At 42.5% G+C, this 19,221-nt stretch overlaps 1 protein-coding gene across 2 annotated transcripts in view; it reads left to right on the forward strand.

The window, feature by feature from the left end:
• CD80 (CD80 molecule) overlaps positions 1–19,221 on the forward strand; it is a 56,249-nt gene that overhangs the window by 30,164 nt on the left and 6,864 nt on the right. For both annotated transcript variants that reach the window (XM_081858548.1, XM_081858549.1), the window contains exon 5: positions 17,511–17,834. In XM_081858548.1, coding sequence (XP_081714674.1) covers positions 17,511–17,834 — 324 coding nt within the window. The remainder of the gene's footprint in view (positions 1–17,510; positions 17,835–19,221) is intronic.

Consider the following 19,221-nt stretch of genomic DNA (forward strand, 5'->3'; position numbering starts at 1 on the left):
TTACTTGACATTATTGCTTATTCCCAAGAGGACTTGACCTTGCTTATTCCCAAGAGGAACTGGTGTGTGTGTGTGTGTGTGTGTGTGTGTGTGTGTGTGTGTTTAAAAAGTGGTGGATGCTTCATTCTTTGCACTGAACTCAATGAGACTTACTTCTAAATAAGCGTACACAGGACTGTGGTTTACAATTTAGGAGTTTCTGTGTGAATTTCAGCTTTGCCATGAAATCAGCAGCATTAGGCAAGCCTCAGCTCAGCTTTCCATTTGCTATATGGTGATGGAATGTTCTGGACAACATCTGCCCAGGTGTTCTTCAATAACTCAAAATTCTCAGTAGTTTATCTTGTAACAGGATGCTGGTTGTGCTGTGGTCTAAACCACTGAGCCTAGGACTTGTCGATCAGAAGGTCGGTGGTTTGAATCCCATTGCTCGGTCCCAGCTCCTGTCCACCTAGCAGTTTGAAAGCACGTCAAAGTGCAAGTAGATAAATAGCGGGAAGGTAAACGGCGTTTCCATGCGCTGCTCTGGTTTTGGTGTTCCATTGTGCTAGAAGCGGCATAGTCATGCTGGCCACATGACCCGGAAAAACTGTCTGCAGACAAATGCCAGCTCCCTCAGCCTATAGAGCGAGATGAGTGCACAACCCCAGAGTCATCCGTGACTGGACGTAATGGTCAAGGGTACCTTTACCTTTATCTTGTAACAAAAACAGTCAACGTGTCAATAGAATCAGCCTCCAAACTGAGGAATTGAAAAGAAGCCAATGTAAATGCTGCTCTTTAAAATAGAATCCAGGACATTACTGGCCAGCAGAGATGGAGGAGAAATTCAGTTCTCATTTTAAGCCAAACCTATCAAATTAACACTTTTGAAAACGATAAGAGAACCAAAGCATGAATCTTTCAAGATTCGCACGTTCCTGATTTTTCGCAATACATTTCTCCAGCCACCACCGTTTACACAAATGCATATAAGTTAGAAGAAAGTGTGCATTGAATATATACATGAAAAGAGCATTGCAAAAATGTGCTGTTTTAGGAGAAATTGCTGGCAAAAGTGTGTGTATACACAAGTCAAAATGCATACAAATATGTATTTATGAGGAGAAAGTTGCATAATAGTGAAGAATTTTCATGCGGGGTTTTTTTTCTTTAAAAAATCACAAACTGCTGCAGAAATGTGGAAAACTGAATTTAAGACTGGAAAATTGAGAAACTGAGAGAACTAAAATTGGCAGATCCTTACATCCCCACTGGCTAGTTAGCTTATCTGCTTTGGAGAAACTGATGGGAAATGCCATAATATAAGATTGCCAAGCATTAGAACATCGAGTTTTGATGAGAATGGATCAGTATGGTTTCTCCTAAGGGAAGTCCTGCCTCACCAACGTTTTGGAAATTTTTGAAGATGTAAACAAACTTGTGGGTGGGGAACAGTCCAGTCGAGTAGGGTAATCCACAGAGAAGCATGTGGCACCTTCACTATACAGCTTTCTTAGAATGCTGAGGACACAGCTCTTCACCCTGGTCTTTGACACCTTATATGTGTGTATTTTAGGGCACATCCTATTCCTATGACTGTTATTTGTTTTAACTATTTTAACTATTTAATATTCAACATTGTAACCAACCCTGGGACCTGCTGGGTATAAAATAATAATAATAACCATTATTATTATTATTAGGTGAAAATAATAATAATAATGGATATTATCTACAGAGATTTTCAATACACTTTTGATAAATCCTTTAGCAAAGGCTCTTATTTAGACTTAGCAGCTGAGGAATAGGAAGGTTGGTATTCTTATGTACAGTGGTACCTTGGGTTACATACGCTTCAGGTTACAGACTCCTCTAACCTAGAAATAGTACCTTGGGTTAAGAACTTTGCTTCAGGTTGAGAACAAAAATCGTGCGGCGGCAGCACAGCAGCAACAGGAGGCCCCATTAGCTAAAGTGGTGCTTCAGGTTAAGAACAGTTTCAGGTTAAGAACGGACCTCCAGAATGAATTAAGTACGTAACCAGAGGTACCACTATATTAAGTAAAGGTAGAAATACCTCTGATAGTTAAGTCCAGTCACGGACAACTCTGGGGTTGTGCGCTCATCTCGCTCTATAGGCCGAGGGAGCCGGCGTTTGTCCGCAGACAGCTGTGGCCATGTGGCCAGCATGACTAAGCCGCTTTTGGCGAACCAGAGCAGCACATGGAAACGTTGTTTACCTTCCCACCAGAGCGGTACCTATTTATCTACCTGCACTTTGACGTGCTTTCGAACTGCTAGGTTGGTTGGAGCTGGGACCGAGCAACGGGAGCTCATCCTGTTGCAGGGATTCAAACCGCCAACCTTCTGCTAGGCTTCGTGGTTTAGACCACAGCGCCACCCGCGTCCCTCATTCTTATGTATTAGTAACTGATTAAACAAGAAGAGAGTAGGAAAAAGCAGGCAGTTTTCACAATGGAAAGTAAATTGTAGAGTCCCATAAGGATCCATAATGTGCCAGTGATTTAAAGCATACATTTTCTAGAGTCAAAGTTGATCCTTGAAATGGCCGAGTTTGCAGATCACACCAATTTACTCAAGGTGATGAAAATGCAAGTGGACTGTAGAGAAGTCAAAAAAAGTTATCTCCAAACTTGGTGACTAGGTAGCAAAATGCTTCTGTGTAGGCCCTTGTAGAGTAACATATATTGGGGCACATATGCCTAACTTCACTTATAGATTGGCAGGGTAACTTATCAGGAAATAGAACTTCAGCTCACTGAACACATCAGTTCAGTTTGTAGTAGCTGCATGAGGTAAAAACTGGATGTAGTAGTACAAATACCGGTAATCTGTTTTCAAATGGACACACTATGGAATAATTCACCTGCACTGATATTTATTTCAACGATACAACCACTTTCTCAAGAAGTACTTTTTCAGGGGCAAAAAAGATGCAATGGATCTGATTATAGAATTAAAGTTCGTGTGTTTGCAGTCAGGGGGAAAGTACCTCATCACTTCATGACTAAGGAGAGATTGAGCGTGAGATTCATAGACTACGTGGGTGGCAGGTGAATTCCCCATGGGTGTAATGTTGGCGACCTCAGGTTTAGATGGACATTTGGTCTAATCCAGCAGGGCTCTTTTAATGTTTTAATGAATAATAATACCAACCTACCTTGCCAAGTGGTTGTGGGATTGTAAGTTTATTTCTATGAAGCACTGAGTGCTTTAAAGTGGTATCTAATTGTTTATTTATTTGTGTTATATTGTAATGGGAAATGTAGGACAGGGACTTCCCAAGGATACGTGTTGTTCAGCAGTGGGAGAGTCTACTCAGAAGGTAGTGGACTGCCCTTTGCTGGAGGTTTTAAGCAGAGGCTGGATGACCAGGTATCAAAGAGATGCAATAGCAGTGGATTTCTTACATCAACAGAGGATTGGACAAGATGATCTTTGAGATTGCTTTCAACTCTGAGTCTATGAATGTGCTAAGGTTCTTATAATCCCTTCAGACACTGTTATTAAGCTGGAGAGGATATAAGCCTTTGTGGGTTTTCCAGTTTTGGTGGAAGATGTCAGGCTGCTCTTGCTCAGATCAAAGGTACCAGATTTTACCTTTACTCCCGGGTTGATCTCTTGCTATCACACACATATAAGATTCTTTTGCAACTTTATGTCGGTTTTATGACTCACGTTGGTGGACTTTGCCTTCCTCTCAGGTAACTGGTGTCAAGCAGCACATTTCTCGAATTACTTGGATTAGTGAGTTGCTAGGGTGGGCAAATCAAAAGGAGTTTGTTTGATGAAGTATTTAGTCCAACATGAGCACAAAATTTATTTAGTTCTCTGGGTATTCAATACTCTCCAGTAGTCAGAATGTTAGTCTTGGATCTTAGAGAGCTGTTTTCAAATCCCAAATCACTGAAAAAGCCTTAACCAAACCACTGTGGTTTAGCTTCCTTAATGATTCAAAATGGTACACAGTTCCAACATTCCATTGTGGGAACATTAATATCCATCTTCTGGCTGCTTATAAAGATTAATGGTTTGTAACCACTTCATACAGTACAGTAAAAAAAATAAAAATCTTAATAATAAGGTCCCCAAGGTGCTGCCTGGGAAGAACTTATTTTCTTATTCTTTTGTACTTATTTCCCATCTGCTGATGAAGCAAGAGGCTTTAGAGAAGGAATGGGGAACTTGGATCTCTCCATATGTTGTTGGACTGTAGCTCCATCAGCCTCAGCCAACAAGGCCAATTGTCACAAATGAAAGGAGTTTGAGTTCAACATAATCTAGAGGGGCATAAGTTATCCACCCCTGCTATAGAGGGATTCATGGCACCACCACCCCTCCCAATATGAGAAAAATCTCAAGCCGGAATTATGGTGGGACCCTGGAGTAAATGGCCTACTTCCCATATCATAACTTAACACAGTGTTGCCAAGCCATGAGGACAATTCTGCACCTAATCAGAAGCAGTGAAGTGCTAAAGTTCTGCTGAGCACAGAAGTGGCTCCAGGGGAAAAAAATAACTGAAAGGGAGTCCCATCTCACATATTACAAGCAGAAACAAGCCTATGCTTGTTTATGATATGAGGCATACAATCATCCCGTTTTTCTAATTCAGACAGGGTGGGCACACTGCTTTTAGAATCGGCACTTATGTATACACACACACACACACACACACACACACACACACACACACACATTGAAAGGACAATGGATGGGACCATGTATCGTCAAATCTTGGATGAGCACCTCCTTCCCACAACCAGGGCATTGAAAATGGGTCAAGGATGGGTATTCCAGCATGACAATGACCCAAAACACACGGACAAGGCAACAAAGGAGTGGCTCAAGAAGCAGCACATTAAGGTTCTGGAGTGGCCTAGCCAGACTCCAGACCTTAATCCCATTGAAAATTTGTAGAGGGAGCTGAAGGTTAGAGTAGCTACACATCAGCCTCGAAATCTTACTGACTTGGAGAGGATCTGCAAACAGGAGTGGGACAAAATACCTCCTGAGATGTGTGCAAACCTGGTGGCCACCTACAAGAAACGTCTGACCTCTGTAATTGCCAACAAGGGTTTTGCCACCAAGTACTAAGTCATCTTTTGCAAAGGGATCAAATACTTATTTCACTCATCATAATGCACATCAATCACTGACTTTTGTCTTCTGAGTTTCTGGGGGTTTTCCTGTTGTTATTCTGTCTCTCACAGCTACAATAAACCTACCATTAAAATTATGGACTGGTCATTTCTTTGACAGAGGGCAAATGGGCAAATTTAGCAGGGGATCAAATACTTTCCCCCCCCTCTCTATCTATCTATCTATCTATCTATCTATCTATCTATCTATACCAAATTACTTTAATTTAATACAATTTCTTAAAATCAGGTTTCCCACTCTACACACGTTTCTTCATAATAGAGGAGGACAAGAGGAAAAAAAGACCATTACAAAACCATAAGAAAGCACAAAGCTCCTTGTTCTCCCCTTTTCCTTTCAAGCTGTTGTAAGTATTCTCAAATTTCAGAAAACCATTCAAATAGCTTCAGAAAACTTGTCCCGGTTCTTTTGGCAGTTGATTGATTACAGCCCATTAGCATATGATGCTTTGGGAGCGCCTCTTGATTAATGTCGATTATCCAGATTGAGGAGGAAGCTTCCACAAATCATATCGGTAACAGAAGCTTGACCATGGCAGGGGCACACTCCCAGATCGCTCCCATTCTGCCTTTCAAGTTGACAGACACAGGATTGCGCAACACTGAGGGATGCAGTGAACTCCCCAGACCCCAATGAGGAATATTGAGAGGATTTACATCTCATTTCCTCTCTCCTGCCTGAACTTCTTCGCAGCCCCCGGAGGGCTACGAAGAACAGCCACCATTGATCTAGGGTGGGGCCGGAAACCAGCACTTATGCATTCTTGCCCCTTCCACAGCACTACATATGTCTCATCAGTTGTGTTTACAAATGGCAGCTTAAATGGGTCACATAGGCCACAGTGATGGTTGTATCAGTTTTCTGAATATAGTGGCATGATCATCCACAGAGGGAGAGGGAGCTGTCCTCCCTCCAAATGAACCATAATCCTAACTTTCATTTTAAAGAAAGAGATAATAAGTTTCTAGCATTTGTAGAATTATAGAATTGTAGAGCTGGGAGGAAAGCAATGACAAACCTAGACAACATCTTAAAAAACAGACACCACCTTGCCAACAATGGTCCGTATAGTAAAAGCTATGGTCTTCCCAGTAGTGATGTATGGAAGTGAGAGCTGAACCATAAAGAAGGCTGATTGCCAAAGAGTTGATGCTTTTGAATTATGGTGCTGGAGGAGACTCTTGAGAGTCCCGTGGACTTCAAGAAGATCAAACCTCTCCATTCTTAAGGAAATCAGCTCTGAGTGCTCACTGGAAGGACAGATCCTGAAGCTGAGGCCACCTCATGAGAAGAGAAGACTCCCTGGAAAAGATCCTGATGTTGGGAAAGATGGAGGGCACAAGGAGAAGGGGACGACAGAGGACAAGATGGTTGGATAGTGCTCTCGAAGCTAACAGCATGAGTTTGACCAAACTGTGGGAGGCAGCGGAAGACAGGAGTGCCTGGCGTGCTCTGGTCCATGGGGTCACGAAGAGTCGGACACAACTAAATGACTAAACAACAACAACGAGAGCTGGAAGGGACCACAAGGGTCATTTAGACCTAACCCCTGCAATGCAGGAATCTTTTGTCCAACATGCAGCTGCAACCCACAACAATGAGATTAAGAGTCTCATGCTCAACCAACTGACCTATCTCAGCAGAACATGATACAGTATATAAGGCAAAATGTACAGTCTCTGTCTCTGTCTCTCTCTCTGTGTGTGTGTGTCTCTCTCTCTGTCTTTCTCATAAAATAGTCTGTTCCATTGGTGTTTTAGCACCCCCACCTCAAAATAAAACACAACACCTGTGGATGTCCAACAATACTGGAACGAATGTGCAACCTCTACAGGACTTTGGGCCAGAAGGCCAGTACTCATCTTGGCAGAATGAGTTCCCCCAAATGCAGTGAGGCTGGCTTATCTCATTTTTGTCATAAATAAAGTACCGTGCATTCCCATCCGATGAGGGAGCATTATTCTAAAAGTACGTAACTTCGCCATATGCTCTGGCATGTGCTTTTGCAGTGGCAGGGCTGCCCAAAGACATTCTGTGTGAGGCAGAGCAGCAGGTGGCAAACCTCCCACCCGATTCCAGGCACATATTACCCCAGGCCAGCGAAGTTATATTGGGACCTGGGGCAGAAAATCCCACAAGCACCTCTCCCCTTTCCTCAGATGTAAGAATAAATTAAAGAAGTAACCATTTACTGTCCCGTCATTGTCGCTTAAAATCGCCTGGCTGAGGCAACTTGCTCTTCAGCCACTACTGTCTTTATTGACGCTGTACAGCCTGGTGTGGTTTACTTGCACACTGCTTTTTAGCACAAAGGTCCGCAAAGCAGTGAACAACGTTACTACATATTAGTACAAAATAAGCCCATGAATCTAAGTAGACTTCGTAATTTATAAAGTAGCACTATATGGATTGGCAGCTAAGAAGATCAGGAGAAAAGAACTAGATAAAATAATGGTCAATTGCAATGGTGATTCAGACATTTAAGCTGGCACACTCTACCTGAGAACCCCTTGCTTTTCTATCGTATGCAACAAATAATTTTTAAGAGAAGTGATTGTGGTTTATTGTACCTGCAGTACCTGATGTTTTTATGGTTTTTATGGTTATTGTTGCTTTTCTTTTTGTTCCCTTTGTGAATGATGCCATGGCCTTTGGCTAGTGCAAAAAAGTTTATGATGATGATGATGTATGTAAGTACGCTACATAAAATATCTCAATTAAAACAATATTAAACAGTGGCAGGATTTTCAGTGGCCAGTGCCATGGAAAAACGTCAGGAGGCCGCAGTGGGGCTGAGCTCTGCTCCCTTTGTCACTGTTTCGGTCACTTTGCCCCTTAAGGAAGCCGGAAGGCAAACGGAGGGATGGCAGAGGCCTCGAGCCAGCCAGTTCATCTCCACTGACCTCTCACACATTTCATCAAGCCTTTGAGAGTAAGGGCTTCTGACAAATGGTGGAGCCAGCTGTGGACAATGGACACAGAGTTCTTCTCCTGCTTCCTTTGAATTCAGAAATCTGCTTTCCCCCTCTTTCTGAAATCATGCCTTAAGCAACACCGAAAGGTGAAACAACAACTTAAGAATGAGTTTGGGGGAAACCCCAAAGAAAACAGGGGAAAGTGTTAACCAAATTAAGCAAATAGAAATTGAAATCACACACACCTCTACCCACACCCACACCAAAGTGTACTGAATGAAATGTGTCTTGTAATGCTGAATACAGTTTGGTCTCAAATCATTTGTTTCTGGGGCCAAACTAGGAGTGGCATGGAGTTACACCAGTTTACCTCACCAGTGAGTGAGCAAGGTCCTGGTTAGCTTCGTGGCCCATGTGAGGATTCAAAGACAAGCATCCCAGTCTTTCGTCACTAAATCGCACAGTCCCTTTGAGCTAAAAGCTGCTATGGGAGAGATTTCAGTTTGCTCTATAGGCAGGGGGTTAACCTTCCACAACCTTAATCCGCACATACAACATGCTGCTGTGAGTTGAGAAGAAGATATTGTACCTGTCGTTTTCTCTTCCATAGCTAATTGCAGCTTTGGAGAGTACAGACAAGGGAAAAGGTTAAGCAATCACTCATCCACCAAACTGCCCCCCTCCAGTGGCTGCTTTTAACTATATCTATGGTCACTTCCAGACAAGCTGTTCACTCAGCATTCATTCTTATTTTTTCATAGGGTGGATTATATGACATTGCAGGAAGCAATTAACACCTCACACTTTCCAAATCATTTCCTTATCACTTTCCTTATTGCAAAAAAGGGCTAATTTGGGGGGAAGTGGGTTTGCTGCGCAACGCCACCAAATCTACTTTAATTGTGCTACCTGAATTTGCCAGAAAATAGAAACAGGCTGGGAGTGCCCTAGTTTGAGTATCAGCAATCTTGCTGATGATGGTATTAATCTGAAATAAATAAACTTGGCCAGTGATATGGCCCCTGTCAAAACCACCACATTGGGCCATTTGGACCACCCAACCTAATGCAGTGCACAGCCCACAAATACTCCTTGTTTTGCGGACTGCCTAGGATGGCTGAAATGGGGGGGGGGAGGCTGAAATGGTGTCAAGCACCTGGCACTCAGCAGTCATTACCAGCAAGCTGCATTTGCCTTGCTGTGTCGCAGGTTGAGTCAGCCTGAATTCTTTCAAAGACACAGGAACTGATTTGTGCTGTCCCTTGCATTTTGAAAAAAGAAATGCTGGAAACAGTTACAGCGGTACCTCAGGTTAAGAACTTAATTTGTTCCAGAGGTCCGTTCTTAACCTGAAACTGTTCTTAACATGAGGTACCACTTTAGCTAATGGGGCCTCCCGCTGCCGCCACGCAATTTCTGTTCTCATCCTGAAGCAAAGTTCTTAACCCGAGGTACTATTTCTGGGTTAGCTGAGTTTGTAACCTGAAGTGTCTCTAACCTGAAGCTTCTGTAACTTGAGGTAACACTGTATATGCTAACAGCAATACTCCATCTTGGGTTACATTCCAGGTTCCTTTCGGCCACTCCCTCTCCCTGCTTCTGGGAAACCCCTAATATATTTCTAATACTTCCTTCCTGCTGATCTCTTACAGGAGTCTTGCGTCACATTGTGCACTGATCCAATGCGCACGAGATTAATAACATTCTATAAATGATTGTTTGTGGTGATGACAGCTTTCCTCATTTGGAGGACAGTGCTGTGTTGACATTGCATAGTCTGTGGCCAATGTTTCATAGTTTGTGGGCATGCAGTTTTACAGCTGCAGCCATATGCCTAGGTCTGGATTTTGATTCTACTTGGATATTGTATGAATCTTCTTAAATCTTGTAATACTGGAGAACAGAAGTAGATTAAATCTGGAGTTGGCCAAGCAGGACAGCTCTCTCCACCTTCTGTGGCAAACCTGAATGCTTCCTATACACCAGTGTATTCTGCAGTCTGTGGAATAGTGGTGTGTAGGAGAGCCTTCTCTGTGGTGGCCCCCAGGTTCTGGAACTCTCTCTCCCCTCTGAGATGTATCTAGCTCTTTCATTGTATGTATTTCACTGGCACGTCAAGATGCATCTCTTCACCCAGAGTGGCTGGGTAGATAAGTGGTGCAAGTATTTTGTTGTTGTCGTTATGTATTAAATTAGATTTTGTGATTCCTCCCTCCAGTGTAGTCGTGCTGGTTACAGTTTTAGCTGAAGTTATAATTATTATGTTAAGCTGCATTATGGAATTATATGCATCCTGCCTGAGGACCTCACGATGAAGCATGGGCTATAAATTGAATGAAGGGATGAGTATTAATTTACTCTGCATTTGCCTGCATCCTACTGCTTCTAAAAGCTGGTAGAGTGTTTGTTCTTTTTAATACAGATAGACAGCAAAATTATCTATACTAAGTTATCAACAGCTCAAAATTTAACTCAGAAGATACAGGGTGTGAAATGGCAATCTGTCACTGCGTGGTGCCTGAATATTTATGTACATGAATTTTGCATGCTTGGGCACTAGAGCCCAGATGTAGCCACTATCTACTCTTGAGATGCAGTTGCTAGAGTCTAGGGGAGAGCTGAACTCTGTGTGCAGCTTGGGAGTGCTCCAGGACTTAGAACTGACCCAGTTATTAGCAGTGGCCGGAAGCACTTCTCAGCTGCTTCAGCTGGTGTGTTGGTTGATTGTAGAAATCTGACATGGCCATTCATTCCTCTCTCTCCCCACCCTCATTACATCAAGGTTGGATTATTGTAACAGTCTACAAGAGTCTGCCTTGAGAAAGCATTTGGAAGCAGCCAGACTGTTGTCCAATGTGAGGTGCTCAGTCGTATCACTTCAGCAATGTTCAGGCACACCAAGTTGCCTATTTGGTCCTGGGATCAATTTTTATCCTTTAAAACTTTAACTAGCCTGGGACCCAGGATCTAGAGTTAGGGTTATCAGGGAGGTGGCCATGTTTGTGGACAACACCAAATGATTCAAAGAGCTCTGAAAGGCTTTATGCTAAATACAAGCGCATGGGCAGGCACACTGGAGATGCATGCTGCAGTGCGCGACCAGGGATGGCCATCTTTCTGTCTGCTCCCTTGGTCCCTTTCAAGGCAAGGCAGTCAGGTGACCAAGCCAGCAGAAAGCAGATGTGGCCACCATCAGGATCCTGACTTAGGAGAAGGGAATGGCTTTAGGGGACCTCAGGAAGTACAACCAGGGTTCTGGTGCTACTGCTGCCATCTCTCAGCATCTGCCACCTGAGGCAGCCATCTCACTCTAATTAATGATAGGGTTGGCCTTGGAATAGCAGTAAATCTTCCAGGGGAAGAATAAGATTGCATCTGTTCTTTCCCTCCCAGCATGGGATTCTCCCAGATCATGGTCTCTCACCGCATGGGGTTTCCCCAGTTTTCTTAAGAAATTCCTCAGTCCAGTCACTGGGAAATCTCCAAGTCATTAAGGACCCTTAACAAATAATAATAATATAATAGTCATATTTTAAAGTAGTTTATTGCAAAGTGCTTGGAATAATTACCTCATACATGATGCAGGGCTTGTCCATATTGGAACATTGTTTAAACTGTTAGTCTATTTTTCCTCTACTCAAATTAGACCATAGCAGGCTGAAAAAGAAATGAAAGCCATTTTAAATTCTCACCAGCCCACACTTTTCAGAATGCTTCTCTCTCTTTCTCTTTCCCTCTCCCCCTCCCTCTCTCTCTCATTCTCCACACACACTTTTCACATTGTTGCCCAATACTTATATATGTATTTCTAAACAGCTTTGAGACTTTTTGCAATCGAGCAGTATATAAAATTTATGGAATGAATACGGTAAAGATTTTTAATGTAGTTTGTTTGTGCAGTTTTCTAGTTTTGTGGAGTCAGGGCCAGCCCACCATGAAACAAGGTGGGCCAACTGCCTCAGGTGGCAGGATCCATAGGGCAGCAGATCCTAATGTATAACTTTATTCTCCACCTTATTCCTGATGTAGATCTTCACTCACCTCTCCTTCCCTAGTGGGGGTGGGACACCATTTGGGGGTTTGCTTCTGCCACCAAAATACCTTGGGTCAGCCCTGTTCTAAGTAGACATGCATAGATTTATGCTGTAAGTAAAACGGAAAACAGATAATAGCAGTAATAAAATGAAACTCAGTGATTATGGTATTTACTATATTATAAGTGGACTTGTGGGACAGTTAAAATAAAACAGCCTGAGGGACAGATCAAGGGCTATTGGCAGTCAGGGTGTCTAAATTATGTAATTGAATCAAAGCCGGGGGGGGGATGCATAGAGAGCTTCCATATAACATGGAACCATGGCACCATAATATATATATATACAGTGGTACATCGGGTTAAGTACTTAATTCGTTTCGGAAGGTCCGTTCTTAACATGAAACTGTTCTTAACCTGAAGCACCACTTTAGCTACTGGGGCCTCCCGCTGCTGCCGCGCCGCCAGCGCGCAATTTCTGTTCTCATCCTGAAGCAAAGTTCTTAACCTGAAGCACTATTTCTGGGTTAGCGGAGTCTGTAACCTGAAGCGTATGTAACCTGAAGCGTATGTAACCCAAGGTACCACTGTATATATAATATATTTTTAAAAACTAGAATTCCTTGCTTACTGAGTGAGTCTGTACAAAACCATGGTTCATAAATCTTTGTGGAATGAGTGAATTCACTAGAAATGCCAGATCTGGAACTGAAAAGCCAAACTTGTTTCTGCTGTCGGCTGGGCTTCTGCTTTCTTTTCTTACTCATTCAAATGTCACAAGTTCACTGGTCATAGGGGATTCCCTGACTGAAAACTAAAACCTAAAACCATGCTGGATAATGACAACATATTATGTCTCCCTGCAAGGTGGCTGAGGAAAAACCTCAAATGGTTTTGTCCCCACCCCCGCTAGGGAATAAGGACAATCTACATCAGGAATTAAGTGGATCTAGTAAGGCCATCTTGTAGTAACACAATAATTTGCGATGCCAGGAATGCCATGACCTTTCTAGTATTCACCGCAATGGAAAAATAAGAGAAGCACATGTCAAGATCAGTATGGAAAAGTAGCCAGAATGTTGGACCTTAGACTGAGGAGACGAGTTCAAATCCCCACTTGGCTGCAAAGATCACCTTAAGCCAGTTTTTTCTCTCAGCGGAGCCTACCTCATAGGAATATTGTGAGAATAAGCGGGGGGCTGTGTACAAGCCCCCAATCTTCATAGAAAAGTGTGGGATAAAAATGTAATTAATAAATGTGGAAATGATTTAACAATCTCAAAGGAGGAATGTCAGGAAAGTAGGTCTCTACGAAAACCAACCACGTGTGTGATTGCTCCATTGGTGAGAACATCATCAATCAGCGAAACAAATGAGGAGATGCACATCTGATTGTGTGGCATTTAATCATACAGAACAAATTTAGAGAAGGCATGTACCTCATTCAAGAGGGGTGTGTAAATATTTGAGTGTTTAAAAAATAGATATAGATCGTTATACATGGGGCTCCCATCCAAATTGCTGTACATATATAAAAATGATGTGTCCAAGCAGCAAATGTATATTTCAGAATGTACATATGCAGGTACCAAACATATTTTGCCTGTCCATGCAGCAGAAAATCAGTTTTCTGTGACATAATATGTAAAGCAGCTGTAGCTAGACCTTGAATTAGAGTTACTGAGCCCATTTTTTTGTACTGGCAGGAAAAGAGAACAAGATTAGTCCCTCTCACTGAGACAGTGAGAGAAATTATGCACAGGGTTTTGGTGCTGGTACCTTCGATTTCATCAGGATCACATGCTGAATGAGAGATGCCTCCCACACAGGCCAGTTACAGGGACTATTTAGTATATTGTCTATTCCAGTTTCCAGATTCGTTTTCATTTTTGCTTTGTCACAACAGCACACCTCCACTGTGAGTTAACTGAACTTGCTGAATGTTTGTGGGCAGCATAGTTCCTCTTGTCTACAACTGTTATGTTCTGTAAGCATATTCTACTCGCAGTTTCCTAGGTGTTATGCAAGACAAAGGTAGGTGTGACATTAGCAAAAAAAAAAAAAAAAAAAAAAAAAAAAATTCCAGTAACTGTGTGCTTGCTCACGGCTGTCCTGCACAGAAGGTTTTTGTTCTGCTTTCCTGGGCAGAGGGGGAAAATTAGCCTGCCAACCAGAAAGCTCCTTAGGCAAGTCACAACAAGTTGTGTCTCTGACATCCGCACACCCATGGTCTCTTTCTGGTATGATGTCCTCTGTTGGTGTGGTTAGGGTGGTGTGAAACTGCCCCCATAACATTTTCTAGGACAATGCGACAGAGCACAACCCACCCTGAATTGTAAGAAAAGGGGTAGATAATAGTAGAAGTTTCACAGGGCTGGGTGGATTTCAGGCAGATCACTGAAACCGGTTACCAAATGCAATTGGGTCCATAGAACAGGAACAGAACCCCAGTATGAAATAGGGTTGACTGTGTTCATAGAATCATAGAGTTGGAAGAGACCACAAGGGTCATGTTTTATTTAGTCATTAAATAATTAGCTAGATGAATAGTTACTATCTAAATAAATAGTTACTTAGTAATTAATTAAATGAGCCAGTGTGGTGTAGTGGTTAAGAGCGGTGGACTCGTAATCTGGGGAACCAGGTTCGCTTCCCCGCTCCTCCACATGCAGCTGCTGGGTGACCTTGGGCTAGTCACACTTCTCTGAAGTCTCTCAGCCCCACTCACCTCACAGAGTGTTTGTTGTGGGGGAGGAAGGGAAAGGAGAATGTTAACCGCTTTGAGACTCCTTCGGGTAGTGATAAAGCGGGATATCAAATCCAAACTCCGCTGCTGCTGCTGCTGCTGCTTCTTCTTCTTCTTCTTCTTCTTCTTCTTCTTCTTCTTCTTCTTCTTCTTCTTCTTCACAGCATTTATATGCTACCCAGCAACAAAAGTTCTCTGCAGTTTTAGAATAAAAAGTTAAAACCATAATAAGAAGTAAAGCAAAAAACCAAATGCAGAATTTAAAACAGAAATGGACTGGCAACCACACATGCCTTCTTCTCAGAGGTCCCAAGGCACAGCTGGACACCAATCACAGTACTATTGTGCTGCTCCTCTGTAAGAATTGCAGCCTATGCTGATAGGACTGAGCCCTCAAGGTGAAATCCAGACCATAAATGTCAGAAATTGCCCCTGGATTTTGGAAATAACCCAAGTACAGGAGATATGCTAGACAAATTATTTTGGCACCTGAGACTGAACAAATTATTTTCACACCTGACGCAAATTATTTTGGCACCTTCTTCTTGGCAGCAAAAAACACACAGCAATGATAAATTAAATAAAGAACCATTTGCTGAACTTTTATCACACCCCAAATTCACAACCTGAGGCAGCCACTTCCCTCTGTCTAATGGTAGGGGAAATTCTATATAATCTCTATCTTGACAGATCCTTTCTACAAACAATTTTCAGTTGCCAAATTCTGCTGTATTTACTCTAAACATAGCCCAGCTGCATTTTAGCAAATGGTGTTCTCTTAGTAACTATGGTTCTAGTACATTTTAGTTCCTTGAAGTATTTTGTTTTCCCCCTTGGCTGGGTTTTAGTGCTGTTTTTATTGCTCTTCATCTTATGCTGCCTCATGATGGCTTTATGATGATTTCTGTGCCATTTTTATATACTATTTTTATGATTTTGTGGATTTTTGGGGTGGAAAATAGTAGTTGTATTTTATCATTTTTAAATTTGTGAACCACCCAGGGGATGTGGCTAATTGGGCACTACATAAATTCCATAAATAATTAAATGCTACCAAGTTATTCCTGTGGTTTCAACTCAGAAACCTATATTGGGCTTTGGTATATGAAAACTGTTATTAACTTATTTATTGCCAATCATTTCCACCCTGCCTTTCTATTATAGTTATTAAAGAGATTAAATTATATAAATCTAGATCCACTCTCTACATATATAACCCCAGATCCTCTGTAATTTTGTCAAAAGATTCCGTCCCTTTTATTCACAGCCTGTACCAAATTATTTCATGATATATGTACATAGAATCATAGAATTGTAGAGTTGGAAGAGACCCCAGTGGTCATTTAGTCCAACCCCTTACAATACACAAATCACAACTGAAGACGGGGGGGGGGGGGGGGACAGGTACATTAGCCTGGATTCATTTATTTTAGGGAAGTTTTTTTTAAAAAAAACAAACAACAACAACAACAGTCCTGACAGCTGGGAAAATGCCTACAAGCATGCAAACTAATAGTTCAAGGAGAAAAGGCAAACCGGAATAGAACAATGGAATAGATGCATGTGACCAGTTTTGATGTATACAGCTCTGTTTGCAATTCACAGATATTTCATGAATAACATTCAGTGGATTCAAACCAAGGTTGGGGAAGCTTTTTCATTCCCTCTGGATAACCTTTTGGGAGCCACATTCTAGTGGTGGGTAAGGCTGGAGGCAAAAGCGAGCAGAACAACGACAAAGTTGACTTTATACAATAGGCTGACTTCTCCACACACTCATACACCTCTCTTTATCCTTCATCCAGACAAGCATGATTCAGACAATAAAGCCCCTCATAATGGCGTTTTCTCCTAAGTAGGACTAAGCTGAAGAGTGTGTGTTTTGAAAAAATGTTCTCTCACCTCCCCCATGAAAATACACCCCTCTCTTGGCAATTTTTCAGAGAACTATGCTAAAAGGTGACAAAGTGCTTCCCTCTTTACTCGTTCCATATTGTAATTCCAGTTACTCTTATTTAGATCTCTTCCACGCTTTGTGTTGCTCTCTCTCCCCTACCTGCCCCATTCTGAATGAGGGCAAATGTGCTAAAAAGTCATAGAGTTGGAAGGTACCACAAAGATCATATAGCAATGCAGGAAACTTTTGCTCAACGTGGTGCTTGATCTCTCAACCCTGAGATTATGCCCTACCATGGTCTACCAACTGAGCTACTCCAGCTTCCTCACACTGAAATGACCCATTTGGAGGTGATCACATATGAAAGCTGTGCCATGTTGTGGCATCATCATGCTCACCATTTAATTTCTGGTATTCTGGGATCATGCAATCAAGGAAATGGGACAGAAGGAGAAACAGAAAGCAGAAATAATGGAGGCTGCAAACAGTCATTGACAAGTCAAAGAGAGGTATATTTGTGGGAGAGTATGGGGAAATTTATTGCACTACTAATGGGAACTGATTGTGAAATGAATAGTAGGTTGAACTTCAGAAATCCTTGTTTCATTAATGACTGATGGCCAGTGTGTGTTGCATATCTGAATCTCCCTTCCCTTTTTGCAAAGTATTGTTTCAATGCAGAGATGTGAGGAAGGACTTGAAGAACAAGCATCTGTTTCACGAGATCCTGTTTCTTGTTTTCTTCCTCCCCAGACCCTGTCCAGGTAACAGCCAAAATAGGGGGTGTAGCCACACTCCCTTGTAACTACAAAATGCAACGGCCCCTGGCATCTTACAGGATCTACTGGCAGAAATACGTAGGCCCTGGTAAATCTGACCTGGTTGTGATAGCTTACAGCAACGGCGAAGAAAACACAGTAAAAGACATACATTTCCAGAACAGGACAAAGATGGATGAGGAGACTCTTACACTTTGGATCTCCAGTGTGAATGTGTCCGATCAAGGCAAATATAGGTGTATCATATTACTGGAGGAAGAACACAAAGGTGATAAATGGGTACATTTATCAGTGTCAGGTAAGTGCTTGTCTAGCAAAACAGGATTTTAAGTACCCAAGCAATGCTTAAGGGTCCTATTCATTTGTGTTAGACAGGGGCTGTTCATTTTGAGTCACTTTTCTACCAGCGGAGGCTGCTTCCCTGGGGCAAATAGAGCACTGCTCCACCAACCTATCTCTCCTCAGCCAGCTCCAACTTCCCTGTTTCTTCACAACCAGCCCAATGGGTGCCTGCAAGCTTCCTCCTCCTTAGTCTCAGTGTTGCCCAAATATAATTTAGTGGGGGCGGGGGGGAGATTGGGGGTGAAATTAGCTTGCTCTGCCTGTCATTGACTCTGGCTCCACTTACGGTTGGTCTCCTTCCCAGGAACCATTGCTGCTTTCTACTTAGACATGCCATAGGCCTTACAGCAGGGACAGGGGGACATTTTGGCCAAGTGGGCCAAATCCTTATCTCCCCATAAGTGCTTCCCAAACCCCAGGCCTAGGATTGCCAAAGCACTTCCAAGACGGCTGACAACTGGAAGCTGAGAACTTCTTTTGAAAATAGGAAATGAAACACACTTTCACAAGCATTGGTGACTAGCGGTCCTCTGCTTCCCAGTTACGTTCCAGACTCCATCCACTGACCCAGCTCTGTCCACTCAATATTATTGCTGCTAAATATTGCTTAAAGTAAAGGTAAAGGGCCCCTGACCATTAGGTCCAGTCGTGGCTGACTCTGGGGTTGCGGCGCTCATCTCGCTTTACTGGCCGAGGGAGCCGGCGTACAGCTTCCGGGTCATGTGGCCAGCATGACTAAGCCGCTTCTGGCGAACCAGAGCAGCACACAGAAATGCCGTTTACCTTCCAGTTGGAGCGGTACCTATTTATCTACTTGCACTTTGACGTGCTTTTGAACTGCTAGGTTGACAGGAGCAGGGACGGTGCAACGGGAGTTCACCCCATTGCGGGTATTCGAACCGCCGACCTTCTGATCAGCAAGTCCTAGGCTCTGTGGTTTAACCCACAGCACCACCCGCGTCCCGCAAAATATTGCTTAAGTTATCCTAAAAACATGCCGTATCCCTTTAGGTGCTATGACAATGAGCAGCAGAGTATTATTTTATGCCTCCTTTTAGGGTGAAGCCCTCAGAAGGCATCATATATGAAATAAACATAAAATCTAAATACCACAACATTTGATGTAAACACAGTCTCCATGAATTATAAAAGACAGTGGTAGAAATAACAATAAGATATTAATAGTACAGTAACATTCATTCCAGAATAATATATTATTACTCATTCAAGTAAAAGTGTTAATTATAAATATATAAATGCTTTTGAATTTGTTTAGTGTTATTTTATTTAACTTAAATGCAAATAATTAACAGACACAAACAAACATATAGTCTCTTGGGTCC

Source organism: Podarcis erhardii (assembly GCF_964252035.2).
Source record: "Podarcis erhardii genome assembly, chromosome: 4".
Taxonomy (NCBI): Eukaryota; Metazoa; Chordata; class Lepidosauria; order Squamata; family Lacertidae; genus Podarcis; species Podarcis erhardii.